This window comes from Gymnoscopelus braueri, assembly GCF_963280865.1.
Source record: "Gymnoscopelus braueri genome assembly, chromosome: 2".
Taxonomy (NCBI): domain Eukaryota; kingdom Metazoa; phylum Chordata; class Actinopteri; order Myctophiformes; family Myctophidae; genus Gymnoscopelus; species Gymnoscopelus braueri.
In genome coordinates this window covers 16,956,421-16,984,415 of record NC_137604.1, presented here as the reverse complement: position 1 = coordinate 16,984,415, position 27,995 = coordinate 16,956,421, and the positions used below count along the sequence as shown (strand labels likewise).

At 40.9% G+C, this 27,995-nt stretch overlaps 3 protein-coding genes across 6 annotated transcripts; all 3 read right to left on the bottom strand.

The window, feature by feature from the left end:
* Positions 1 to 2: 2 nt before the first annotated feature.
* Positions 3 to 9,925, bottom strand: LOC308094493 (uncharacterized protein; the record flags this gene model as incomplete). The annotated part of the gene is made up of 10 exons (XM_080441190.1): positions 3 to 2,346; positions 2,730 to 2,783; positions 3,397 to 3,459; positions 3,835 to 3,927; positions 4,287 to 4,379; positions 4,823 to 4,915; positions 5,348 to 5,416; positions 5,964 to 6,059; positions 8,894 to 8,933; positions 9,911 to 9,925. The coding sequence occupies 10 exons, from the start codon at positions 9,923 to 9,925 to the stop codon at positions 1,697 to 1,699; spliced, it is 1,266 nt and encodes a 421-aa protein (XP_080297316.1). The 3' UTR covers positions 3 to 1,696.
* A 781-nt stretch (positions 9,926 to 10,706) lies between these two features.
* LOC308100204 (uncharacterized protein) lies at positions 10,707 to 17,974 on the bottom strand. Of its 4 annotated transcripts, none has more exons than XM_080449160.1 (8): positions 17,741 to 17,974; positions 15,435 to 15,555; positions 14,788 to 14,856; positions 14,279 to 14,371; positions 13,371 to 13,463; positions 12,930 to 13,022; positions 12,226 to 12,279; positions 10,707 to 11,842 (listed from the first exon to the last, which is right to left on the bottom strand). In XM_080449160.1, the coding sequence occupies exons 2-8, from the start codon at positions 15,496 to 15,498 to the stop codon at positions 11,292 to 11,294; spliced, it is 1,017 nt and encodes a 338-aa protein (XP_080305286.1). In that variant the 5' UTR covers positions 15,499 to 15,555; positions 17,741 to 17,974; the 3' UTR covers positions 10,707 to 11,291. The 4 variants fall into 4 exon arrangements, with proteins under 4 accessions (XP_080305286.1, XP_080305284.1, XP_080305285.1 ...); XM_080449158.1 differs by having other exon boundaries at positions 15,423 to 15,530; XM_080449159.1 differs by having other exon boundaries at positions 15,435 to 15,530.
* A 1,657-nt stretch (positions 17,975 to 19,631) lies between these two features.
* On the bottom strand, positions 19,632 to 25,029 carry LOC308100229 (uncharacterized protein). The gene is made up of 6 exons (XM_080449197.1): positions 24,783 to 25,029; positions 23,456 to 23,551; positions 22,163 to 22,252; positions 21,728 to 21,826; positions 21,242 to 21,334; positions 19,632 to 20,958 (listed from the first exon to the last, which is right to left on the bottom strand). Exons 1-6 carry the CDS (start codon positions 24,823 to 24,825, stop codon positions 20,402 to 20,404), a joined length of 978 nt encoding a protein of 325 aa, XP_080305323.1. The 5' UTR covers positions 24,826 to 25,029; the 3' UTR covers positions 19,632 to 20,401.
* Positions 25,030 to 27,995: the final 2,966 nt, after the last annotated feature.

Genomic DNA, 27,995 nt, shown 5'->3' with positions numbered 1-27,995 from the left:
AAGTCAGTTTATTACATAGATTTTAATGAAAAAAATTGTAAAAACAATATGTCGCTTTTTACAGTATGTCTACAAAGCAACCGTAATTATAACATATATGGGTGATCGCTGTCTTTCTATCTACTTCCAATGTTTTGAAGGCTTGAAGAAGAAAACGGTGTCTCAGTCCAACAGGAATGGAACCAAAGTACACCAAGTCTGGATTGAAAGCAGAACCAAACACCTGTGGTTTTCATGGGCCTCTTGTGGAAGGGAACGTTGAGGTAAGATGCACAACACTGCCCCCTGCAGTTATGCATTCTTAGAGAAGTACATTATTTTTGCCATGATCAGACAGCACTATAATAACCACTTAACATTGCACCATGGGTAGCATTTTAGAAGATTTTGTGACAGAGTGCAGCTCCACTTTTCTCCTCTTTTAAATGCCATTCATATTTACCGTTTGCTGTGCCTTTTACATGCAAGCACATACCCTACTTTCTTAGTCTGCATTCTCTGGTACTATCAAAGGATACCAAATCCTGATACAGTAGATGCTGGGCTGGACATATCAGTAGAAACAAGACCAGGAGACCTGGTTCTGCCAGACCCAGACTTCACATGACGTGTCAGCCTGTGTCTATGCCCATGTATGGACGAAAGGGGGACAGACTTTTATGGCTGGGGCAAGGACAAAGTGACCAAAACCTGTTTTTTGCCCATGTATGGAGAAAACAGGTACAAAACATGCCCATGTATGGACGAAAGGGGGACAGACTTTTATGGCTGGGGCCTAAGGACAAAGTGACCAAAACCAGTTTTTTGCCCATGTATGGAGAAAACAGGTACAAAACATGCCCATGTATGGACGAAAGGGGGACAGACTTTTATGGCTGGGGCCTAAGGACAAAGTGACCATGCCCATGTATGGAGAAAACAGGTACAAAGCCTCATGTAAGCCAGACCCCCTGGGTCCGGCAAAAAAGGAAAGTATGGGCTACACATTGGGGAATACTTGCAAAATATTATTTTAAATACCAATAACTTATGGTTATGATCAATTCAAAAGCTACTGTGTAAAATAAAACTTATTTTGTGATGGGCTATAACATTTAATTCCTTTATACTCTAAATTGGCTCCTTTTTCCCATGCTGTGTCAGAAGCATTTGTTAGACAGGAAACTGAGGAAAGTATATTGGCATTTATTCACAACCATTAAAAATATGATATCTTGCTTCCTAATGGAGCCTGTCAGAAGTAAACCCTTTCTGTAATAATATATATTTCTCTAAAATAGTCTTTCTTGACAATATAAAATGTTAGAGGAAATCGAGTGTGTGAATGAGAGAGGAAAGGAATGTATGCCTATTTATACTTGGTTGTACTCCGTGTCTCACACCAAACATGGCCAATCTACAAGCTCACAATGGGTAGCGACACATGTGACCTTGTAGATTGGCTATTATTTGTGTGACACCGGTGCACAAAAAGTATAAATGAGGCTCAATGAGTTTTGTCAAGGCAATTTGAAAATGTGTAATATCATCCATTTAAGAGAACTCTAAAAGTATATATATATATACACCGTAAATTTCGGACTATAAGCCGCGACTTTTTTCCAATTTTTCGACCCTGCGGCTTATATAACGGTGCGGCTTATCTATGGATTTTTACAGCTAACGGCCACTAGGGGACCTCCTAAATCTATGGATTTTACACCCGCGGCTTATAGTCCTGGCGCCGGCTCCACTGTATTAATACTTTTTTTTTTAACTCTCTCATATCAGTGCCCGATTCCTCTTGCACAGTTTCAGCATAAAGTCTCTTGAGTCCATTATACAGGTCATCTATGAAAATGTCCTTGCCTCGGTTAGTGAAGTGAACACCATCCTGTAAAAACACCCCTGGGTAATCGTACTTGATGTTGCTGTGTTCAATGACTGCTCCAGACAGTCCTCTGACAAATTTAGTCATCTCCATGTTCACCCAAACGCGACCTTTGTTGATCTTGGCAGGATTCCTGGCACCCATCCATCGCTGTCGCGCTACAATAGAGGAAAAGACTATTTTTATGTTTTCGTACCGAGAATGCAGCCAGAAAAGCTCAGCCTTCATTCTTTGGACAAGTTTCAAAATCCGTTCTTTGCCGAGGTCATTTCCTCCAGCGTGAATGAGCAAGATGTCAGGAGGGGGGCTGGTGGATAGCTGCTCCTGCACCGTGGGGATGACATCTCTCCAGCGCATGTCTCTCTTCACCAACCAAGACACTTCTGCTGGTAACCCAAAATGGCGTCCCAAGGTCTGTACTACTCTGGGTTGTGCTTGTGCAAGGATACTTGATCCCACGATCCAGATAGATTTACCTGCGAAGACGGTGCAGAGACCACCGTTAAAAGCGTTTACATGGTTTTGTTTTAGTTATTAATAAGATTACCATAAAGCTACAACCTTTCCATTGCCGTTTGTTTTTGCTAGATAATCACATGAAGCATGAAGTACTTTAGAAGGCTTAAACACTTTAACCCTATATACTTTGTTGACCGGGGTACCCCAGGGGTCTATACTTGGTCACCTCCTTTTTACCCTGGCCTCTTTGGCGAAAATAGCCAATATCTAAATACAAACTCACAATGTGTTGCAAAGAGCTTATTAGACCTGCTGTTTTTGCTGGTTTGGACTATTTTCACCAAATGCTTGCTTATTATGAATAGGGATTTTAAGGTTCATATGGATATGGTTAACTTACATGTCAGAAGTTCATCCGTCCTGTCCTGTTGTAGGGTTAACTGATGATCGGTGTCTGTGGAAATGATTTGAATTACAACTTTTGTAGGATATCAGCACTGATGACACCATAGTACTGTGATGTTTCACTCGTCTCCACCACCCAACATGCACCCCATTGTACCCATGATTGTTATAATGATTAGGATGTTGTAGGTAGACCAGCGATTTCCAACCTGTGGGCCTTGAGGATATTGTAAGTGAGCCCCCAGATAATTCACAAAACACTAAGATATGAATGATAATATAACATTATTATAAAAAGTCATGGTATTTTTTCTTTGAAACCAATCATGAGTTTTCATTGTGATACCACTTAACACGGCAGCCATTCACATGTGGCTTAAGTGGACAGATAGGTGGACTGTGAACGCTTTCTGATCAAGAAAAGGTTGGGAAACACTGACATAGACTATGCACTATTTACATACAGTCAGAATGAAGCAGGTGGTTGGTGTGCACTAGAGGCCTGTGCAAGACTGTTTTCTTAGTACCGCTCCCAATGGATATCTGACCATTACCGCCCACAGCAGTTTAAACTGCGGGTTCTGAGAAATCAGCAGTCTATGCATGCCGCCCTCCCTGCCATTCCCACTGTGGTAGAAAAGAAAGGAGAGCATGAAACTTACTGATGTCCAGGTGATCTTCAGGCTCCTGTTCCACAGAAACAGTCCTTAACTGATGATCGGTGTCTGTGGAAATGATTTGAATTACAACTTTTGTAGGATATCAGCACTGATGACACCATAGTACTGTGATGTTTCACTCGTCTCCACCACCCAACATGCACCCCATTGTACCCATGATTGTTATAATGATTAGGATGTTGTAGGTAGACCAGCGATTTCCAACCTGTGGGCCTTGAGGATATTGTAAGTGAGCCCCCAGATAATTCACAAAACACTAAGATATGAATGATAATATAACATTATAAAAAGTCATGGTATTTTTTCTTTAAAACCAATCATGAGTTTTCATTGTGATACCACTTAACACGGCAGCCATTCACATGTGGCTTAAGTGGACAGATAGGTGGACTGTGAACGAAAGGAGAGCATGAAACTTACTGATGTCCAGGTGATCTTCAGGCTCCTGTTCCACAGAAACAGTCCTGGCCGGCACTGGAGAACTCTTCTTCACCCGGAAATACACAGGATGCTCTGGAATGAAGGAAAATAAGGACTTTGATGTGACATGGGTTGTTAGATGAAGGTTGAATGTCGAGGGAACACAAGGGAATTCAGGAAAAAACAGAATGTTCCAAAGCGTATACAAAATGCCTCATAAACAGGCTATATTACCATAGACACACACTGCAATAGCCTACTATCTCCCCCTCTCTGTCTCCCATGTTCATTTATACAGCCAAGTATGTGACCATTTTTTCTATGATTATCATTAAGTTGTCAGTCGTTTTATTGGAGTATTGTGTTTTGAGCACGTACAATATGTAAGTTAAGCCAAGATGACAGCCTTAGAAGAGAACAGTACATCAAAGAAAGCAGAGTATGAAACTTACTGATGTCCAGGTGGTCTTCAGGTTCCTGTTTAACAGAAACGGTCCTGGCTGGCCGTGGAGAACTCTTCTTCACCCGGAAATACACAGGCTGATCTGGAATGAAGGAAAAGAATAAGGACTTATGCCATGGGTTGTTAGATGAAGGCTGAAAGTAGAGGAACACGAGAGAATTCAGGAAAAAACACAGAATTTTTAATCACTGGACCCACTGGTCTAGCAGTCTTTCCAGTGAGCCAACATGCACAATATCAGCACCCTGACTTGCATACGTAAGACTTTCTTACGTATGCAAAATGCCTCATAAACAGGCTATATTACCATGAACACACACTGCAATAGCCTACTATCTCCCCCTCTCTGTCTCCCATGTTCATTTATACAGCCAAGTATGTGACCATTTTTTCTATGATTATCATTAAGTTGTCAGTCGTTTTATTGGAGTATTGTGTTTTGAGCACGTACAATATGTAAGTTAAGCCAAGATGACAGCCTTAGAAGAGAACAGAAAATCGAAGAAAGCAGAGTATGAAACTTACTGATGTCCAGGTGGTCTTCAGGTTCCTGTTTAACAGAAAGGGTCCTGGCTGGCCGTGGAGAACTCTTCTTCACCCGGAAATACACAGGCTGATCTGGAATGAAGGAAAAGAATAAGGACTTGTGCCATGGGTTGTTAGATGAAGGCTGAAAGTAGAGGAACACGAGAGAATTCAGGAAAAAACACAGACTTTTTAATCACTGGACCCACTGGTCTAGCAGTCTTTCCAGTGAGCCAACATTCACAATATCAGCACCCTGAGTGACTTGCATACGTAAGACTTTCTTACGTATGCAAGATGCCTCATAAACAGGCTATATTACCATATACACACACTGCAATTAATAGCCTACTATCTCCCCCCTCTCTGTCTCCGATGTTCATTTATACAGCCACATATGTGACAATTTTTTCTATCATTATCATAAAGCTGTCAGACGTTTTATTGGAGTATTGTGTTTTGAGCCAAGATGATAGCCTTAGAACAGAACAGAAAAAAACAAAGAAAGGAGAGTACGAAACTTACTGATGTCCAGGTGGTCTTCACGTTTTCTAGGACTCATCCTCATTTTCACTCTGGACTCCACAGACTGGTCTGGAATGAAGGAACAGAATAAGGACTTTAATATTAAGGACTGACACAGCTGTAGATGGAGGTTGAATATAAATAAGGTGTAAAGAAGGAGACATGTACAGTATGTGATCTTTAAATCCTTAAAATGTATATGAAAACTACTCTAACCAGCCGACCAATGCTGTAACTTTGCAGGTGACATTTGCAGGTTTTGATATGTGTGCAGACTGTGCACATATGATTAGAAAAATAAAATGTTTTAATGTCATTTTATTTTTCTTTGTTCTGCATTTGCACAAAAGATGTGCTTTAGGAAGTGACAATGCCATTACAAAAAGCACAATAAACAATTTTACAAATGAATTGTGAGTGATTTTTTAATGATGACTATATTTGATTATAATCATTATTGTGACTAGACCGGTGCCGGTCTACTCGGGAACAATGCAAATGGGCATATCGGTAGGATCAGTGGTTCAGGACAAACACCTATCCGACCGACTGCTGGCGCAAGGATGACAATCATACGCAACAGAACAGAATAAAAGAAAGAGACCATGAAACGTACTGAGGTACAGGTGGTCTTCAGGTTCCCGTTTAATTGAGACGGTCATGTCCATTGGATAACTCATCCTCAGTTTCACTCTGGACTCCACAGACTGGTCTGGAATGAAGGAACAGAATAAGAACTTTAACAATAGAGACTTTGATTAGACATGGTTGTAGATGAAGGTTGGAAGTAATTGTAAACAGGGTGTAAAGAAGTATTTTTACACCCTGGGCAGTGACCCAGAATACATCCCCAGGCAATATGAGTCTGGGCCTAAACTTTACGACTTTAATTGGGTGGGTGCTTTAAACTCTCTTGCTGTGACTCTTGCCAAGGGATGCAAATTCTGAATTAATTAATCGAAAGTTGATTCACCTTATCAATCTATCATCGATTAATTGATAAGCGGTGATTTTAGGGATGCAGTGAAATGAATATTCTTGGCCAAAAGCAAATACCAAAACACTGAATGTGATTTTTAAACATTCACTATTATTATTATTATAATTTTACATTAACATAGTTTACAGTCATTACACATAACCTTACGATGATACCATTGCGTTTACAGTTAGTACACATGTTATGTTACTTATGTTATCATGCATACTAGAGCAGAGTTTCAGTCATTATTATTACACACATAAGTTTTTTTCCCCATTGTAGCCGAATGGGGAGCAGTACTGGCACCTGCCGTCGGGGGTTCTGAATGGGAGTCTGGGACTACCTTTACTTTTTGGATACGATGTTGCGAAAAAGGTGATCTTCACTGCGTTTACTTTGGACGGGCTCTACCTCTGCCTGGACCCGTAGCCCCTACGGAACCTCTCCCTCCGCTAAGTAGCTCCGAGATGAGGTCCCTCGTCGGTTCCTTCCGTTTGCGGTCGACATTGTCGCACATTTTCCACTTTACATGTTTCTTACCCCTTTCTGCACATCGTATCCAAAAAGCAAAGCATTTGCGCCACTCTCTCAGATGTTTTAAGTTCTAGCGGAACATAACAGCTTCCAACGAGTTGAAGAAAGTATTTAATTTGCCTCGGTTTTCATCCGGTTACATGTTTTTAAGACATTGCGCAAGAGTTGCGCCCGTAGAGATAACATTACTGATTACCCTACTGGTCAAATGTTGAATTGCATCTTCTAATGCAAAATATTATGGAACCGGATGAAAACCGAGGCAAATTAAATACTTTCTTCAACTCGTTGGAAGCTGTTATGTTCCGCTAGAACTTAAAACATCTGAGAGAGTGGCGCAAATGCTTTACTTTTTGGATACGATGTGCAGAAAGGTGTAAGAAACATGTAAAGTGGAAAATGTGCGACAATGTCGAGCGCAAACGGCAGGAAACAACGAGGAACCTCATCTCGGAGCTACATAGCGGAGGGAGAGGTTCCGTAGGGGCTACGAAAAAGGTGATCTTCACTGCGTTTACTTTGGACGGGCTCTACCTCTGCCTGGACCCGGTACAGCGGGACCTCATCTCGGAGCTATCGTATAGAGTTAGCTGTAGTATACAACCCTCGTAGACGTATTTATGATTCTGACGTTTTCAATCTACGAGAGTTGTAGGGTGCACTTCCCATAGTGACCTGGACTTTCTGCACTATGCCCCGTAGACACTCCAAACATTGTACAAAATGAAAATAAAGGTGCTTACCGCCGAGCCCCAAATGTTAACTGGGTCTACGGGGTAGTAGTGTAATGTAATAATCCATATCTTTCAATAAAGAAGTGTTTTAATGCCGTCTGTGGCCGATTCTGTCGGAAGTTCCCAATGGGCGGTAGTGACGGGTAGTGACGGGGCGCATCCGGTGGAACCCGGAATTACACTAAATGTAAACAGGAAGTAAACGAGGGTGAAAAAATGGCGTTCGGCCACAGACGGCATTAAAACACTTCTTCATTGAAAGATATGGATTATTACATTACACTACTACCCCGTAGACCCAGTTAACATTTGGGGCTCGGCGGTAAGCACCTTTATTTTCATTTTGTACAATGTTTGGAGTGTCTACGGGGCATAGTGCAGAAAGTCCAGGTCACTATGGGAAGTGCACCCTATAACTCTCGTAGATTGAAAACGTCAGAATCATAAATACGTCTACGAGGGTTGTATACTACAGGTAGTATAGAGTAGTGGTTCAGGGACTCTCAGAGGTCCTTGATGGGGTTCTAAATGGACCCTTACAAGTCTGTAACTCTGACAGTATACATTTGGTTCCATTTGTATACTATAGACGAATCCACAGACGTGCTGCCTGTAGGCGGCCATTGCTGCGGTGTCGCGTCCTCGGAGCGTTGACAGCGCAGCAATGGCTGGGCGCAGGGCAGCGCTCCGTGGATTCGTGTATACAGTCAGAGTTAAGAGGAGTCCTTGACATTTTAAAGTTTGAGAAACGGGGCTAAAACACACAGAGAGATGCTGTTGTCTGCTTCCAGACCAGTATCGCTTAATCTAAGTTAAATATAGACTCCGGCCTGATGGTGAACAAAATAAAAGAGTAAAAGAAACAGCACGTACCTAGCCTGGGGCACCATTCCTTTTCGGGTATATGATCCGGTCGGGAGCGGAAGTTAAAAAAATAAAAAGTGGCCGGATGGGCAGAACCGGAAACACGTCTCACCCCAAAATAGGTCCGATAATAAAATCGTTGATGCGGCATAGTTTCGCTTATTTTTTAAAATGTAAATGTGCGTGCACTATCCGGAGACTATTTAGCGTCTGTATTATCCCACGGGGAAATTCTATTCCATTTAAATAGGGATTGGGGAACCAAAACAAAGCAGCACCGCAAAACCGGATGGGCAGAATCCGGAAACAGGATTCTTTTTTTCTTTTTTTTTTCAGTAGGCGTGGCCTAGACCGGATCATATGGGTCTTTAGTAACAGACACCAGGCTTTCCTCCGAGGTGGAAAGACTGGTGATGCGAGGTTAGCACGTACCAGGTTTCAACGTGGCTGAACCTGCATCGCTGCTACAACTCTGTTGATGGAAAGCAGTTTAACGAATAATCATAGATATGAAGGTTAGAGACGGTCGATCTGGTCCGTTTCTCCTCATTAGTTTAGGGTCAATTCTATATATTATAACTCTATGGATCCATTAGACGGTTGGCGTAAAGCGTTAAGCGCACTGGTGGTTTCTTTCTATTCTACTAAACAACAAACAAACAAGCTCTCCCGGCGTGAGGGGTGAACTGGTTGCCAGATGATGTGAGAGAAACAAGGAACCGGGTCCATGAAATCAAGCCCAAATGAAGAAAGTAGAGCTGCGAACGTTGTGAGCTTGTAGATCTGCTATTTTCAAAAAAGCTCTTGGGGAAAAAAGTTAAAATTCGAAATATTTCTGAAACTTTTAAACTACACAAGTCTTGTATGGATGGGGCGGGGGTCCCCGGCACAACATGATTTCAGATGGGAGGGGGGGGTCTGTGCCGGACAAATACATATTAATATTAATACACCTTAATTTGACATAATTTTTTTGAGAACCACTGGTTTAAACTAAATTGTGAAACATGCAACAACACTTTAGAAACAAGCCCCCAAAAACCGCAACCGACAATATTTACAAGCAACTTTACAGAAAAAGAAGCCCAATGTCGCTTATAATAAGCGGACATGGCAACACTGCTTCCGGATTGAACTTTCTTCTTCTTTTAGTTTCCGGCAGGCTGTACACTGACAAGTGTAATGCTGCCCTCCACAGGCCGAGGGGTTTACTGTTTTACCTTGTGTAGACTTACTCGAATATAAATGAGATCAGTAGAGTGGAGAAAGCTCAACACCGTTCTTCCAATATGCTGAAAATTCAACTCTGATGTCAAAATAACCTTAAGAGAGAAGTCATTGAGACCCAGATCCTCCAACTCCCAAAACAGCTGCTGCCTCTCATTTCTGTACTTATTACATGAGAACAAGACATGTTTCACTGTACTGTCTCTATCTGTCCACACTGACAGAGTCCGTCTGCATGTTTGCCTAGTAAGGAAGGGGCCCAATTTCTTTCCAATATCATAGCCTATGATATTGGAAAGAAATTGGGCCCCTTCCTTACTTCCTTCACATGTGTTACCAATGATTCTGAAGGCTCTGTTCCATTTAGTGTAGCACTTCAAGGAACCCCCATAACTCAGAGCGTAAAAATGTGTACACTGAGTTACACACCCGTAAGGGGCCATTTGGAACCCCCTCTAGGAACCATGAGGGTCCCTGGACCCCACTTTGAGACCCACTGGTGTGTGAGTCTTTCCAGTGAGCCAACATGCACAATATCAGCACCCTGAGTCTGTTTGACCAGAATGGAACACAACCTTAAATAGAATCATTGGTAAATCCTGTGAAGGCAGTAAGAAAGTGGCCCCATTTATTTCTAATATGTCTGCTGTGCATAGAGCCTATTAGCTGAATTGGTAAAAGGTTTCATATTAATTTATCCGAAATGTTTATACGCTGGGCCGCTACAGTCAGTATTTTAATATGAAATCTGCCAATATAGATCGATAGTCATTGGGACATTCTGCCAATTATTGATGCTTGAAAAGAGGCATTGATACCAAATCCAGATACAGCAGATGCTGGGCTGGACATAATAGAAAAAAAGAAAAGTGAGGGCTACACATTGGGGAATCCTTGCAAAATATTATTTTAAAAACTAATATTATGGTTATGATCTAAATGAAGGCATAGATTAATTCAAAAGCTACTGTGTTGTCTTGAAAATAAAACTTACTTTGTGATGGGATATAACATTTTATTTCCTTTACCTGCACAGGTGGAAGTAATAAGATTTCAGCTGAATTCAACCACAGATCAGTAAGTATTTCCATTCACTCTACATTAGTGATGGATTTAATAATTTTGGCTTTGCTTTAATGACTTAACACTCTTTAAATTGCCTCCTTTTCCCCATTCTGTTTCAAAAGCTTTTAACACATTTTCAGAATGTTTTGAGGATTGTGTTAGACAGGAAAGTATATTGGCATTTATTCACAACCATTAAAAAATATATCTCTCTTCCAAATGGAGCCTGTCAGACAAAATGATACATCTCTTAATTTTACAAAGTAAGCCGTTTCTGTTCTTCAAAATAACAGAACGTATTTCTCTAAAATAGTCTTTCTTGACAATATAAAATGTTAAAGAGGAAATCGAGTGTGTGGATGAGAGAGGAATGTAATGCCTATTCATACTTGGTTGTACTCCGTGTCTCACACCAAACATAGCCAATCTACAAGTTCACAACGGGTAGCAACACATTGTGACCTTGTAGATTGGCTATTATTTGGCTATTATTTGTGTGACACTGGTGCACATAAGTATAAATGAGGCTCAATGAGTTTCAGTAAAGTCTCCTGAGTCCATTATACAGTTCATCTATGAAAATGTCCTTGCCTCGGTTAGTGAAGTGAACACCATCCTGTAAAAACACCCCTGGGTGAATGTACTTGAAGTTTCTGTGTTCAATGACTGCTCCGGAGAGTCCTCTGACAAATCTAGCCATCTCACAGTTCACCCAACCGCGAGCTTTGTTGATCTTGAAAGGATTCCTGGCACTCATCCATCGCTGTCGCACAACAATATAGGAAAATACTATTTTGATGTCTTTGTACCGAGAATGCAGCCAGAAAAGCTCAGCCTTCATTCTTTGGACAAGTTTTAACCTCGATTCTTTGCCGAGGTCATTTCCTCCAGCGTGTATGAGCAAGATGTCAGGAGGGGGGCTGGTCGATAGCTGCTCTTGCACCGTGGGGATGACATCTCTCCAGCGCATGTCTCTCTTCAGCAACCAAGACACTTCTGCTGGTAACCCAAAATGGCGTCCCAAGGTCTGTACTACTCTGGGTTGTGCTTGTGCAATGATACTTGATCCCACGATCCAGATAGATTTACCTGGGAAGACGGTGCAGAGACCACCATTAAAAGCGTTTACACGGTTTTGTTTTAGTTATTAATAACATTACCATAAAGCTACAACCTTTCCATTGCTGTTTGTTTTTGATAGATAATCACATGAAGCATGAAGTACTTTAGAAGGCTTAAACACTTTAACCCTATATACTTTGTTGACCGGGGTACCCCAGGGGTCTATACTTGGTCACTTCCTTTTTACCCTGGCCTCTCTGGCGAAAATAGCCAATATCTACATACAAACTCACAATGTGTTGCAAAGAGCTTATTAGACCTGCTGTTTTTGCTGGTTTGGACTATTTTCACCAAATGCTTGCTTATTATGAATAGGGATTTTAAGGTTCATATGGATATGGTTAACTTACATGTCAGAAGTTCATCCGTCCTGTCCTGTTGTAGGGTTAACTGATGATCGGTGTCTGTGGAAATGATTTGAATTACAACTTTTGTAGGATATCAGCACTGATGACACCATAGTACTGTGATGTTTCACTCGTCTCCACCACCCAACATGCACCCCATTGTACCCATGATTGTTATAATGATTAGGATGTTGTAGCTTGTAGGTAGACCAGCGATTTCCAACCTGTGGACCTTGAGGATATTGCAAGTGTGCCCCCAGATAATTCACAAAACACTAAGATATGAATGATAATATAACATTAATATTATAAAAAGTCATGGTATTTTTTCTTTGAAACCAATCATGAGTTTTCATTGTGATACCACTTAACACGGCAGCCATTCACATGTGGCTTAAGTGGACAGATAGGTGGACTGTGAACGCTTTCAAGATTTTCAAGTGGGCCCTGATCCAGAAAAGGTTGGGAAACATCGACAATTCGACATAGACTATGCACTATTTACATACAGTCAGAATGAAGCAGGTGGTTGGTGTGCACTAGAGGCCTGTGCAAGACTGTTTTCTTAGTCCTGCTCCCAATGGATATCTGACCATTACCGCCCACAGCAGTTTAAACTGCGGGTTCTGAGAAATCAGCAGTCTATGCATGCCGCCCTCCCTGCCTTTCCCACTGTGGTAGAAAAGAAAGGAGAGCATGAAACTTACTGATGTCCAGGTGATCTTCAGGCTCCTGTTCCACAGAAACAGTCCTGGCCGGCACTGGAGAACTCTTCTTCACCCGGAAATACACAGGATGCTCTGGAATGAAGGAAAATAAGGACTTTGATGTGACATGGGTTGTTAGATGAAGGTTGAATGTCGAGGGAACACAAGGGAATTCAGGAAAAAACAGAATGTTCCAAAGCGTATACAAAATGCCTCATAAACAGGCTATATTACCATAGACACACACTGCAATAGCCTACTATCTCCCCCTCTCTGTCTCCCATGTTCATTTATACAGCCAAGTATGTGACAATTTTTTCTATGATTATCATTAAGTTGTCAGTCGTATTGTGTTTTGAGCACGTACAATATGTAAGTTAAGCCAAGATGACAGCCTTAGAAGAGAACAGTACATCAAAGAAAGCAGAGTATGAAACTTACTGATGTCCAGGTGGTCTTCAGGTTCCTGTTTAACAGAAACGGTCCTGGCTGGCCGTGGAGAACTCTTCTTCACCGGGAAATACACAGGCTGATCTGGAATGAAGGAAAAGAATAAGGACTTGTGCCTTGGGTTGTTAGATGAAGGCTGAAAGTAGAGGAACACGAGAGAATTCAGGAAAAAACACAGAATTTTAATCACTGGACCCTGGTCTAGCAGTCTTTCCAGTGAGCCAACATGCACAATATCAGCACCCTGACTTGCATACGTAAGACTTTCTTACGTATGCAAAATGCCTCATAAACAGGCTACATTACCATGAACACACACTGCAATAGCCTACTATCTCCCCCTCTCTGTCTCCCATGTTCATTTATACAGCCAAGTATGTGACCATTTTTTCTAGCCTCGCGTGGCCAGACAATATCACACGACACACTGCGTGGATATTAGTCTGGTCCCTATCAACGATAGATTTTATTCCAAGGGGCGGTTACAAAAAGATCCAAACGGACTCTATTGGTTAGACCTAAACCAATCAGAGCAGTGCTTCCTTGTTCACGAACTAATCAGAGCAGTGCTTCCTTGTACGTCATTGCTCCAAATAAGGTGATAAGCCCGCCCACATTTGGATACTGGGCCCTGGTTGGCTCCACACCACTGCGGAGGGAGAGAAATGGAATCTCTATGGAGGGGGGCCAGACCTAATCTGCCGAGGGCTAAAGTGCGATGCGATTTTGCAAAGGCAGATTCGGCTGGAACCAGGCTACATTTTTTCTATGATTATCATTAAGTTGTCAGTCATTTTATTGGAGTATTGTGTTTTGAGCACGTACAATATGTAAGTTAAGCCAAGATGACAGCCTTAGAAGAGAACAGTACATCAAAGAAAGCAGAGTATGAAACTTACTGATGTCCAGGTGGTCTTCAGGTTCCTGTTTAACAGAAACGGTCCTGGCTGGCCGTGGAGAACTCTTCTTCACCCGGAAATACACAGGCTGATCTGGAATGAAGGAAAAGAATAAGGACTTTTAAGGCTGAAAGTAGAGGAACACGAGAGAATTCAGGAAAAAACACAGACTTTTTAATCACTGGACCCACTGGTCTAGCAGTCTTTCCAGTGAGCCAACATGCACAATATCAGCACCCTGACTCTGTTAAGACTTTCTTACGTATGCAAAAGGCCTCATAAACAGGCTATATTACCATATACACACACTGCAATTAATTAGCCTACTATCTCCCCCCTCTCTGTCTCCGATGTTCATTTATACAGCCACGTATGTGACAATTTTTTCTATCATTAATATTATTATCATAAAGCTGTCAGACGTTTTATTGATGTATTGTGTTTTGATCCAAGATGATAGCCTTAGAACAGAACAGAAAAAAACAAAGAAAGGAGAGTATGAAACTAACTGATGTCCAGGTGGTCTTCACGTTTTCTAGGACTCATCCTCATTTTCACTCTGGACTCCACAGACTGGTCTGGAATGAAGGAATAGAATAAGGACTTTAATATTAAGGACTGACACAGCTGTAGATGGAGGTTGAATATAAATAAGGTGTAAAGAAGGAGACATGTACAGTATGTGATCTTTAAATCCTTAAAGTTTATATGAAAACTACTCTAACCAGCCGACCAATGCTGTAACTTCATCACTGGCTGTGTCTGTCTGTCTGACGGTGACATTTGCAGGTTTTGATATGTGTGCACATATTATTAGAAAAATAAAATGTTTTAATGTCATTCTATTTTGTGTAATGTGTTTTTCTTTGTTCTGCATTTGCACAACAGATGTGCTTTAGGAAGTGACAATGCCATTACAAAAAGCACAATAAACAATTTTACAAATGAATTGTGAGTGATTTTTTTAAATGATGACTATATTTGATTATAATCATTATTGTGACTAGACCGGTGCCGGTCTACTCGGGAACAATGCAAATGGGCATATCGGTAGGATCAGTGGTTCTGGACAACCACCTATCCGACCGACTGCTGGCGCAAGGATGACAATCATATGCAACAGAACAGAATAAAAGAAAGAGACCATGAAACGTACTGAGGTACAGGTGGTCTTCAGGTTCCTGTTTAATTGAGACGGTCATGTCCATTGGATAACTCATCCTCAGTTTCACTCTGGACTCCACAGACTGGTCTGGGATGAAGGAACAGAATAAGAACTTTAACAATAGAGACATTGATTAGACATGGTTGTAGATGAAGGCTGGAAGTAAACAGGGTGTAAAGAAGTATTTTTACACCCTGGGCAGTGACCCAGAATACATCCCCAAGCAATATGAGTCTGGGCCTAAACTTTACGACTTTAATTGGGTGGGTGCTTTAAACTCTCTTGCTGTGACTCTTGCCTAGGGATGCAAATTATGAATTAATTACCTTATCAATCTATCATCGATTAATTGATAAGCGGTGATTTTAGGGATGCGGTGAAATGAATATTCTTGGCCAAAAGCAAATACCAAAACACTGAATGTGATTTTTAAACATTCACTATTATTATTATTATGATTGATAATGCCGATTTTACATTAACATAGTTTACAGTCATTATTACACATAACCTTACGATGATACCATTGCGTTTACAGTTAGTACACATGTTATGTTATGTTATCATGCATACTAGAGTAGAGTTTCAGTCATTATTACACACATAAGTTGTTTTCCCATTGTAGCCGAATGGGGAGCAGTACTGGCACCTGCCGTCGGCGGTTCTGAATGGGAGTCTGGGGACTACCTTTACTTTTTGGATACGATGTTGCGAAAAAGGTGATCTTCACTGCGTTTACTTTGGACGGGCTCTACCTCTGCCTGGACCCGGTACAGCGGGACCTCATCTCGGAGCTATCGTATAGAGTAGTGGTTCAGGGACTCTCAGAGGTCCTTGATGGGGTTCTAAATGGACCCTTACAAGTCATTTGGTTCCATTTGTAAGACGAATCCACAGACGTGCTGCCTGTAGGCGGCCATTGCTGCGGTGTCGCGTCCTCTGAGCGTTGACACCGCAGCAATGGCTGCGCGCAGGGCAGCGCTCCGTGGATTCGTGTATACAGTTAGCCCTGAAACATGACTGTCATACCATGACAGTCATGGTGCCGAGTCCCCCTGGTCTAAAGTTGTGTTCGATTTTTTCACATCCATCTCTCACATAAACATAAACGTTCAGATTTCAAATATAAAGTGCTTACCACCGAGCCACGGATGTTACAAGGCGATACGGACCACGATGAGTACCCGTATCTCCCGTATTGTTCAATAAAAAGCATTTTAATCCCATCGCCGGCCATTTTTTTTTTTTTTTTTTGTAATGTATCAGAGTGCAATACACCTCCCAACCATTAGTGTCGCATGGTTGAAAGTATCGGAGACAATTTGGAGAAAATGGCCGGCGATGGGATTAAAATGCTTTTTATTGAACAATACGGGAGATACGGGTACTCATCGCGGTCCGCATCGCCTTGTAACATCCGTGGCTCGGTGGTAAGCACTTTATATTTGAAATCTCAACGTTTATGTGAGAGATGGCAATGTGAAAAAATATAACACAACTTTAGACCAGGGGGACTCAAGCGTCATGTGAACCATGGCTAGTATTAGCCCTGAAACATGACTGTCATACCATGACAGTCATGGTGCCGAGTCCCCCTGGTCTAAAGTTGTGTTCGATTTTTTCACATTGCCATCTCTCACATAAACATAAACGTTCAGATTTCAAATATAAAGTGCTTACCACCGAGCCACGGATGTTACAAGGCGATGCGGACCGCGATGAGTACCCGTATCTCCCGTATTGTTCAATAAAAAGCATTTTAATCCCATCGCCGTCCATTTTCTTTTTTTGTTTTTTTTTGTTTTGTAATGTATCAGAGTGCAATACACCTCCCAACCATTAGTGTCGCATGGTTGAAAGTATAGGAGACAATTTGGAGAAAATGGACGGCGATGGGATTAAAATGCTTTTTATTGAACAATACGGGAGATACGGGTACTCATCGCGGTCCACATCGCCTTGTAACATCCGTGGCTCGGTGGTAAGCACTTTATATTTGAAATCTGAACGTTTATGTTTATGTGAGCGATGGCAATCTGAAAAAATCGAACAAAACTTTAGACCAGGGGGACAGGGCACCATGACGCTTGTATACAAGCGTCATGTGAACCATGGCTAGGCTAGTATACAGTCAGAGTTAAGAGGAGTCCTTGACATTTTAAAGTTTGAGAAACGGGGCTAAAACACACAGAGAGATGCTGTTGTCTGCTTCCAGACCAGTATCGCTTAATCTAAGTTAAATATAGACTCCGGCCTGATGGCGAACAAAATAAAAGAGTAAAACAAACAGCACGTACCAGGTTTCAACGTGGCTGTAGCTGCATCGCTGCTACAACTCTGTTGATTACAAGTTGATGGAAAGCAGTTTAACGAATAATCATAGATATGAAGGTTAGAGACGGTCGATCTGGTCCGTTTCTCCTCATTAGTTTAGGGTCAATTCTATATTATAACTCTATGGATCCATTAGACGGTTGGCGTAAAGCGTTAAGCGCACTGGTGGTTTCTTTCTATTCTACTAAACAACAAACAAACAAGCTCTCCCGGGGTGAGGGGTGAACTGGTTGCCAGATGATGTGAGAGAAACAAGGAACGGGGTCTATGAAATCAAGCCCAAAAGAAGAAAGTAGAGCTGCGAACGTTGTGAGCTTGTAGATCTGCTATTTTCAAAAAAGCTCTTGGGGAAAAAAAGTTAACTTTGAAATATTTCTGAAACTTTTAAACTACACACATCTTGTATGGATGGGGCGGGGGTCCCCGGCACAACATGATTTCAGATGGGAGGGGGGGGTCTGTGCCGGACAAATACATATTAATATTAATACACCTTAATTTGACATACATTTTTTTGAGAACCACTGGTTTAAACTAAATTGTGAAACACGCAACAACACTTTAGAAACAAGCCCCCAAAAACCGCAACCGACAATATTCACAAGGCAGCAACTTTACAGAAAAAGAAGCCCAATGTCGCTTATAATAAGCGGACATGGCAACACTGCTTCCGGATTGAACTTCCTTCTTTTAGTTTCCGGCAGGCTGTACACTGACAAGTGTAATACTGCCCTCCACAGGCGAGGGGTTTACTGTTTTACCTTGTGTAGACTTACTCGAATATAAATGAGATCAGTAGAGCGGAGAAAGCTCAACACCGTTCTTCCAATATGCTGAAAATTCAACTCTGATGTAAAAAATAACCTTAAGAGAGAAGTCATTGAGACCCAGATCCTCCAACTCCCAAAACAGCTGCTGCCTCTCATTCCTGTACTTATTACATGAGAACAAGACATGTTTCACTGTACTGTCTCAGCTGTCCTCACTGACAAGAGTCCGTCTGCATGTTTGCCTATGATATTGGAAAGAAATTGGGCCCCTTCCTTACTTCCTTCACATTTGTTACCAATGATTCTGAAGGCTCTGTTCCATTTAGTGTAGCACTTCAAGGACCCCCATAACTCAGAGCATAAAAATGTGTACACTGTGAGTTACACACCCGTAAGGGGCCATTTGGAACCCCCTCTAGGAACCATGAGGGTCCCTGGACCCCACTTTGAGACCCACTGGTGTGTGAGTCTTTCCAGTGAGCCAACATGCACAATATCAGCACCCTGAGTCTGTTTGACCAGAATGGAACACAACCTTAAATAGAATCATTGGTAAATCCTGTGAAGGCAGTAAGAAAGTGGCCCCATTTATTTCTAATATGTCTGCTGTGCATAGAGCCTATTAGCTGAATTGGTAAAAGGTTTCATATTAATTTATCCGATATGTTTATACGCTGGGCCGCTACAGTCAGTATTTTAATATGAAATCTGCCAATATAGATCGATAGTCATTGGGACATTCTGCCAATTAATGATGCTTGAAAAGAGGCATCGATACCAAATCCAGATACAGTAGATGCTGGGCTGGACATAATAGAAAAAAAGAAAAGTGAGGGCTACACATTGGGGAATCCTTGCAAAATATTATTTTAAATACTAATATTATGGTTATGATCTAAAATGAAGGCACAGATTAATTCAAAAGCTACTGTGTGGTCTTGAAAATAAAACTTACTTTGTGATGGGATATAACATTTTACCTGCACAGGTGGACGTAATCAGATTTCAGCTGAATTCAACCACAGATCGGTAATTATTGCCATTCACTCAACATTAGTGATGGATTTAATAATGTTGGCTTTGCTTGAATGACTTAACACTCTTTAATTGCTTCCTTTTTTCACATTCTGTTACAAAAGCTTTTAACACATTTTCAGAATGTTTTGAGGATTGTGTTAGACAGGAGTATATTGGCATGTATTCACAACCATTAAAAAATATATCTTGCTTCCAAATGGAGCCTGTCAGACAAAATGACAAAATGACCTCTTAATTTTACAAAGTAAGCCGTTTCTGTTCTTCAAAATAACAGAATGTATTTCTCTAAAATAGTCTATATTGACAATATAAAATGGTAAAGAGGAAATGGAGTGTGTGAATGAGAGAGTGACAGGGATGAATGTAATGCCTGTTCATACTTGGTTGGACTCTGTCTCACACCAAACATAGCGAATCTACAAGCTCACATCACGTCTTCCTGAAAATATGGCAGCCTCTGTTGGATAGGTGGTCGGTCTCCTGTGGCGGAGCCCGTGCCCAGGGTGGCCCCTCAAGTGCTTGAGAACAGTTTGGGGTAAGCATTCTCTGTGTCTTTTCTTTATGAATAATATATTGGACCAACAAGCGTATCACATATGCCGTCATCTCCTCTGATACTCTTTTGGCTGGCGTTTTGTTTTTCTTTATGGTACCTTTTCATTTACTGTCAAATGTACTTTTTTTGGAAGGGAGGGTTTGTGTGTGTGTCTTGTGCATTTGTTTGTTTTTCAGAAAACTAGAAGGGTTTCTTTTTATCACCTTTATCTTGTCTTGTAAACTGTGACAATCCTTCAATAAAAAAAAATTAAAAAAAGTTCAAATAAAATAAAGTCTCCTGAGTTGATGATACAGGTCATCTATGAAAATGTCCTTGCCTCGGTTAGTGAAGTGAACACCATCCTGTAAAAACACCCCTGGGTGAATGTACTTGATCCTGCTGTGTTCAATGACTGCTCCGGACAGTCCTCTGACAAATCTAGTCATCTCCATGTTCACCCAAAGTCGAGCTCTGTTGATCTTGGCAGGAAACCTGGCACCCATCCATCGCTGTCGCACAACAATAGAGGAAAATACTATTTTGATGTCTTTGTACCGAGAATGCAGCCAGAAAAGCTCAGCCTTCATTCTTTGGACAAGTTTAACCCACTTCACTTTGCCGAGGTCATTTCCTCCAGCGTGAATGAGCAAGATGTCAGGAGGGGGGCTGGTGGATAGCTGCTCTTGCACCGTGGGGATGACATCTCTCCAGCGCATGTCTCTCTTCAGCAACCAAGACACTTCTGCTGGTAACCCAAAATGGCGTCCCAAGGTCTGTACTACTCTGGGTTGTGCTTGTGCAATTATACTTGATCCCACGATCCAGATAGATTTAGCTGTGAAGACAGTGCAGAGACCACCATTAAATGTTTTACATGGTATCGTTTTATTGAGCAGTTATCCATAACATTACTTTAACATAACATTACTACATATCTGACCATTACCGCCCACAGCAGTTTAAACGGCCCACTCCTGCAAGGTTTGCATTTGCCTAATGCCAAATTCACACCAGCAGCAGTATTCTGTTTCCACGTTCTGAGAAATCAGCATTCTATGCATGCCGCCCTCCCTGCCTCACCCACTGTGGTAGGAAAGAAAGGAGAGCATCAAACTTACTGATGTCCAGGTGATCTTCAGGCTCCTGTTCCACAGAAACGGTCCTGGCCGGCACTGGAGAACTCTTCTTCACCCGGAAATACACAGGCTGCTCTGGAATGAAGGAAAACAATGACTTTGATGTGACATGGGTTGTTAGATGAAGGTTGAATGTAGAGGGAACATGAGGGAATTCAGAAAAAAAATCTAAAAAAACACAGCATGTTACAAAGCGTATGCAAAATGCCTCATAAACAGGCTATATTACCATAAACACACACTGCAATTAGCCTACTATCTCCCCCTCTCTGTCTCTCATGTTCATTTATACAGCCAAGTATGTGACAAATTTTCCTATGATTATCATTAAGCTGTCAGACGTTTTATTGGGAGTATTGTGTTTTGTACAATATGCGCACGTACAATATGTAATTTAAGTTAAGCCAAGATGACAGCCTTGTTAGAACAGAACCGAAAAAAACAAAGAAAGGAGAGTATGAAACTTACTGATGTGCAGGTGGACATCAGATTTCCGTTCAACAGAAACGGTCCTGGCTGGCCGTGGAGAACTCTTCTTCACCGTCAGGCAGGACTTCACCCACTGGTCTGAAATGAAGGTCGAGAATGAGCACTTTGATGTGACATGGGTTGTAGATGAAGGTTGAACGTAAAACAAAAGAAACATAGGGTGCAAAGGGGCGAGGGAGGCGTTTAATTTAGATTTCCACTTAAAATAAATCTACTATCAACATGATCCATGGTGAGGCCAGTTACTGCTACGAATGTTTTGGTTTGACAAATCAGGCAGTGGCAAAAAGCAGAAAGGTAAACAACACTAGAAATGTGTAGAGAACTGACCATCGTTTGATCAGTCGATACACAACCATAAGAAACAATCACATACAACAGAACAGAAAGAAATAAAGAGACCATGAAACTTACTATGGTACAGGTGGTCTTCAGGTTCCTGTTTAATAGAAATGGTCATGTTCACTGGATAACTCATCCTCACTCTGGACTCCACAGACTGGTCTGGAATGAAGGAACAGAATAAGGACTTTAATATTAAGGACTGACACAGCTGTCAGGTTGAATATAAATAGGGTGTAAAGAAGGAGACATGTACAGTGTGTGATCTTTAAAATTAAGATGAAAACTGCCATATTCTAAGTGATTCTACTATAGTTTCTAACAGGCTGACCAATGCAGTAACTTTATCACTCAGTGACTAGTTAGTGAGTGACATTAGCAGGTTTTTTATGTGTGCACATAATATTAGAAAAAGATAATTTACATTTTTGTTTCTTTTTTTTGCCAGACCCAGGGGGTCGGCCTACATGAGGCTTTGTCGGTCGGTCGGTCTGTCCCTCTTTTCCTACCCAGCCAATCAGATGTCGGCATGACGTCACCTCGACGTCACCTTGAGTATTTAACCACTAGGGGTCTGGCACATCCAGGTCTCCTGGTCTAGTTTTTTTTTTTTAAGGAACAGAATAAGGACTTTAATATTAAGGACTGACACAGCTGTAGATGAAGGTTGAATATAAATAGGGTGTAAAGAAGGAGACATGTACAGTATGTGATCTTTAAAGTTAATATGAAAACTGCCATATTCTAAGTGACTCCACTATAGTTTCAGCATTGGTCACAGGCTGACCAATGCTGTAACTTTATCACTCAGTGACTAGTCAGTGAGTGACATTAGCAGGTTTTTTATGTGTACACATAATATTAGAAAAGTAAAATGTAAATTTGTGCTGCTTTTTTTTGGTTCTGCATTTGCATTTTGCACAAAAGGTGTGCTTTTGGAAGTGACAATGCCATGCAAAAAGCACAATAAACAATTTTACAAACAAATTGTGAGTGATAGCTTTTTGATGACGACTATATTTGATATAATCATTATTGCCATTACTGGTCTACTCGGGAACATTGCAAATGGGCATATCGGTCAGATCAGCAGTTGATGCTGGGCACTGCACTCCCTCGGGTCCTTGCGACACCCGGCGAGGTCGGACGGACGGTTCATGCCTGATGTCATCAGTATATGGCCATATATGGGCATGTATAGGCATATCGGTCGGATCTGTGGTTCTAGACAACTGGCAATCCAACCCGACTTATTCCCTCGGGTTCTACTGATCGGTGATTTTGCGCATTGCAATGATAGGATATTCTTGCCATGACAATCATATGCAACAGAACAGAATAAAAGAAAGAGACCATGACACGTACGGAGGTACAGGTGGTCTTCAGGTTCCTGTTTAATAGAGACGGTCATGTCCATTGGATAACTCATCTTCAGTTTCCCTCTGGACTCCGCAGACTGGTCTGGAATGAACGAACAAACAGAATAAGAACTTTAATAACAGGGACGTTTATTAGACATGGTTGTAGATGAAGGTTGGAACTAAACAGGGGGTAAAGAAGTATTTTTACACCCTGGGCAGTGATCCAAAATACATCCCCAAGCTTCAAGCAATGAGTCTATAGGTTTGGGCCTAAACTTTAGGACTGTGGAGACCTACAGTGTAATGCAGTGCTTTAAACTGGTTTGACCTCTCTTGCTCTGACTCTTGCCTAGGGATGCACATTATGATTCACCTTAGCAATCTATGATCATCATCATCATCGATTAATTGATAAGCAGTGATTTAGGGATGCAGTGAAATGAACATTCTTGGCTGAAAGCTAAAACCAAAACACTGAATGTGATTTTTAAACATTAATTAGTATTGTTATTATTGTTATTAATTTATCATTATGATCAATGCATGCTGAGTGCACCCGACCGCCTCCTTCTATTTATTGATAATGGCAGTTTTTCGCCGTTATCATAGTTTACAGTTATTATAACTCTATGATGATACCATTGAGTTTACATTTAGTACACATGTTGCTGTTAGCATGCATAGTTAGTTATTGGCATTGGTGGAAAAAGTATTCAAATTGTTTACTTAAGTAAAAGTATCAATACTGCAATGTAGAAATACTCTGTAAGTAAAATTCCGGAATAGAAAATGTACTTAAGTTAAAGTACAAAAGTATTGTTTTCCAAAATGTACTTAAGTACCAAAAGTAGAAAGTACTCATTGTACAGAATGTCACATTTCACAAGTTTTCAAATGTATAAAATCTTTTGAAAATAGCAGATCTACAAGCTCAACACATTGTAATAATAATCAAAATCTACAAAATAACTAGTAACTACAATTTTCAAATAATTGTAGTGGAGTAAATTACAATATTTGCCTTTGAGATGTAGTGGAGTAGAAGTTAAAGTACTGAGAATTGGAAATACTCCAGTAAGGTAAAAAATACCTCAACACTGAACTTAAGTACAACTTGAGTAGATGTACTTAGTTACTTTACATCACTGATTATTGGACATAATAATATTATATACATATATACATAATAATACGGTAACCATAACACAGAGATGCTGCGCAGACCAGTATCACTTAATAATAGTAAATTAATCATAGACTCCGACCTGAAGGTGAACAAAATCAAACACATCGATAAATGAAATAAAAGAGTAAAACACACAAACACATACCGAGTCTTCTGAGCACGCGTCTTCTGATGACAGGTTTCGACATGGCATCGAATCGCTGCTACAACTCTGTTGTTTAAAAATGTATGGAAAACTCTCCTACAAAGTGACAAGAACGGCAGCAGTTTAATGAATACACCGTAGATCTGAACGTTAGAGACGATCTGGTCCGTTTCTTCTCACTAGTTTAGGATCCATGGACGGTTGGCCGATAACACGTTAAAGCACTGGCTTTCTATTCTAATAAACAACAAACTAGTCTTCCCTCTTCCGGGGCCAATGCATAGACGGAACATTCAGGATGTCAGTCTTTTGTTTTGTTTTTCATTTTCTGTGTCGCCCTCAAGTGGACAAAATGCATATTGCAGGCCAATAGGGTCCCAATAGCGTTATCTAATCCTACTAAATTTTAAGACCTTTTTAATACCAACCAAAAAAAACCATGACTGCATCCAAAGTAATCAAGAAATTATACATATATATTTATTTATATATATATATATAAACATTGTGAGCTTGTAGATCTGCTGTTTTCACAACATTTATCTGTGAAGTCAAACTAAATGTGATGCCTCAACTCCTATATTCAACTACATTCAACTCCTACAAGTGCTTGTCATGCAAGGTGGGGGGTGCCCAGTTCAAATATGATTATTTTGGCGGGTCTGAAAAGGTTGAGAACCACTGCTCTACTCCGAGGTGGAGTAGAGAAGGGTTAAGCATGACATTCTGTCATCCACCTAAACCTCATCACATCCCACCCTCAACAACCACCAGTGCTGCTGACACTTGTTTGTGTGTTTTGTTTATTGCTGGACTGCTTTATAGACTCAGGAGGACCAGCCTACCTAAACTGTCCGGGTCCACATATAGATAGATGGAGCCCATTTTAAAGCACTATGAGATTAAGCGGGCACACACAAGTTGCTTTTACACATACACAATGAGCTCATTTTGAGAATATTATTCTCAAAATCAGTTTAGTAACTTCAACCCTTTATGTTTAGGCTATTCAAAATGTGCCTATAGTATCTACAAGCTCACACAACGCATGGCAATGTGAGCTTGTAGGTGAGCTAATTCTTTAAATAGAAAAATCTTGAGAAAGTGTGACATTTTGGGAATAATTTTGAAAAATGCTACAACACAAATCTTTGAGATCGGGGTCCACAGCCAAATACAATGTGGTGGTCCTTAACATGAAAGTGTTTGAGAACCACAGGCATATAGAACGTCTGGGAAGCTGAGGCCAGGGTGGACACTTAACAGGTAGAGGTCAGCTTGAGAGGGAGGAGACATCACAGCATGTTTTTTCTTTTCTTTTTTTAATAACAGCAAACTATTATTTGATTACAGTACATGTAACTGAAATAAAGTAAATATGTTTCTTTCATGACATCCCTCAATATGACTTGGTTGTCCCAAGTCATCATAAGGATAAGGATAAGGATAACATAATCATCAATACAATCAACCAATCATCTATAATTGACAGATGTGCACCAAATCAATCAAGTTGTTGGATAATATAGTGGTATAGTGCAGCGGCTAAAAGCAATATTTTGGGAGAATCGTTCACTTGGTGATACAAGCGTGAAACTTGGTACAGATCATCTTTAGAGGTCATTTATCGATTTTTTTAATCGAGCCACTTGAAAATCAAAGATGGCGGCCATTTTTCAAGATGGCCGACATCTTAGTGGGCAGTTAAGTGATATGATGGTTTATTTGGTGATACAAGCATGAAAATTGGCATGAGCAGTCTCTGTGGGTCACTTGACAATAGGCCACCCACAGCTACTTGAAATTTCAAGATGGCGGCCATTTTTCAAGATGGCCAACACTTTAGTGGAGCAATTAAGTTATATAATGGTTTATTTGGTGATACAAGCATGAACATTGGCATGAGCAGTCTCTGTGGGTCACTTGACAATAGGCCACCCACAGCTACTTGAAATTTCAAGATGGCGGCCATTTTTCAAGATGGCCAACACTTTAGTGGAGCAATTAAGTTATATAATGGTTTATTTGGTGATACAAGCATTAAATTTGGCATGAGCAGTCTCTAAGGGTTGCTTGACAAGAAAACACTCCCAGCCACTTTACATTTCTATTTTCAAGATGGCCGCCCCCTGGATCCTCAAAAGATACATTTTCTCATAGAAATGTATGTTTTTTTTTCATTAAGGACGATTATACGATTATTATTATTATGCTAAAGAACAACTTTTAACACATCACAATATAGTTGTGTTGATTTGTTGATCATAGATAGATTAGATAAGAGTGAATATCTGCACTACCAGGGCACACTGGTGATATATCACTGCTGTTAAACTCAGAGTGGGGTTCAATGTCAGCTAATTGAAAGTTGGTATCCCAAATGCTGTCTAATTTACCCCAAAACAGTTAGATAGCCGCACCTGAATTGACAGGTTGTGCCAGCACGGGAGAGCCGAGCCAAGGTTAATGGGGTTTTAGTTAACCGGATGGTGTACAGATCGCTCAGGATTTAAATGGCATTGGATGAACGATCGAACTAAGTGTAGGGTTAAGGCACGAACTTAGTTGTATCCCATACATCAAAGTGCTTGGTAAAAGGTGGTAAAAGGATAAACCCTCGGCCTCTGCCTATGCTGCAGACATGGCAGAAGCCATCATAACAGTTGTGAAAACTAACTGGGACAGATGTTTAATTTGTCAGCAGGTCACCAAGGAAAAACTCATTCAGCCGAGTTTATTCAACAGAGAGCACGATCGTACTGGTTATGATACCATTGCAAGAAATGTTCCATTATTTTATAAGATCAATGCTCTGCCTATCTTACTTAGTCCAACCCGACTAGATGAAGGTGATGGCATAGAAAGCACATCGACAAGAAACAGAGCAAAATATAATTCAAGCTGTAAACTTAGGTTCAACAACACAGAGCTGGAAAGGGCCCAAAAGAGAGCATCTACATCTGCTGAAGACACTGAAGATACCAAAGCTATCCATGTCAAGAGGCCAAGAAGATCTAATGTATGACCGGTCCAGCGATGTCACAACTGTGAACGAGGCCAGGCTTGATCTCTTTGCCAGAAAGCAAAGACAATATGACTTGATCCCACCAACTCAAGCAGCACTCAAAGAGCATGCCAAACATGCTTCTTATGAGGCTGGATACGTGTGGGGACAGGCATTGAAGCGACATCCACAAATGCCGAGCCCATCTG

Coding starts and splice junctions, on each gene's coding strand:
- LOC308100229 (XM_080449197.1), bottom strand. CDS start 24,825: ATGTCGAAACCTGTCATCAGAAGACGCGTGCTCAGAAGACTCG. Junction 21,827..22,162: donor TGAAGACCACCTGTACCATA/GTAAGTTTCATG, acceptor CCTTCATTTCAG/ACCAGTGGGTGAAGTCCTGC. Junction 20,959..21,241: donor TGAAGATCACCTGGACATCA/GTAAGTTTGATG, acceptor CTGTCTTCACAG/CTAAATCTATCTGGATCGTG.
- LOC308100204 (XM_080449158.1), bottom strand. CDS start 15,498: ATGAGTTATCCAATGGACATGACCGTCTCAATTAAACAGGAACCTGAA. Junction 13,464..14,278: donor TGAAGACCACCTGGACATCA/GTAAGTTTCATA, acceptor CCTTCATTCCAG/ATCAGCCTGTGTATTTCCCG. Junction 13,023..13,370: donor TGAAGACCACCTGGACATCA/GTAAGTTTCATA, acceptor CCTTCATTCCAG/AGCATCCTGTGTATTTCCGG.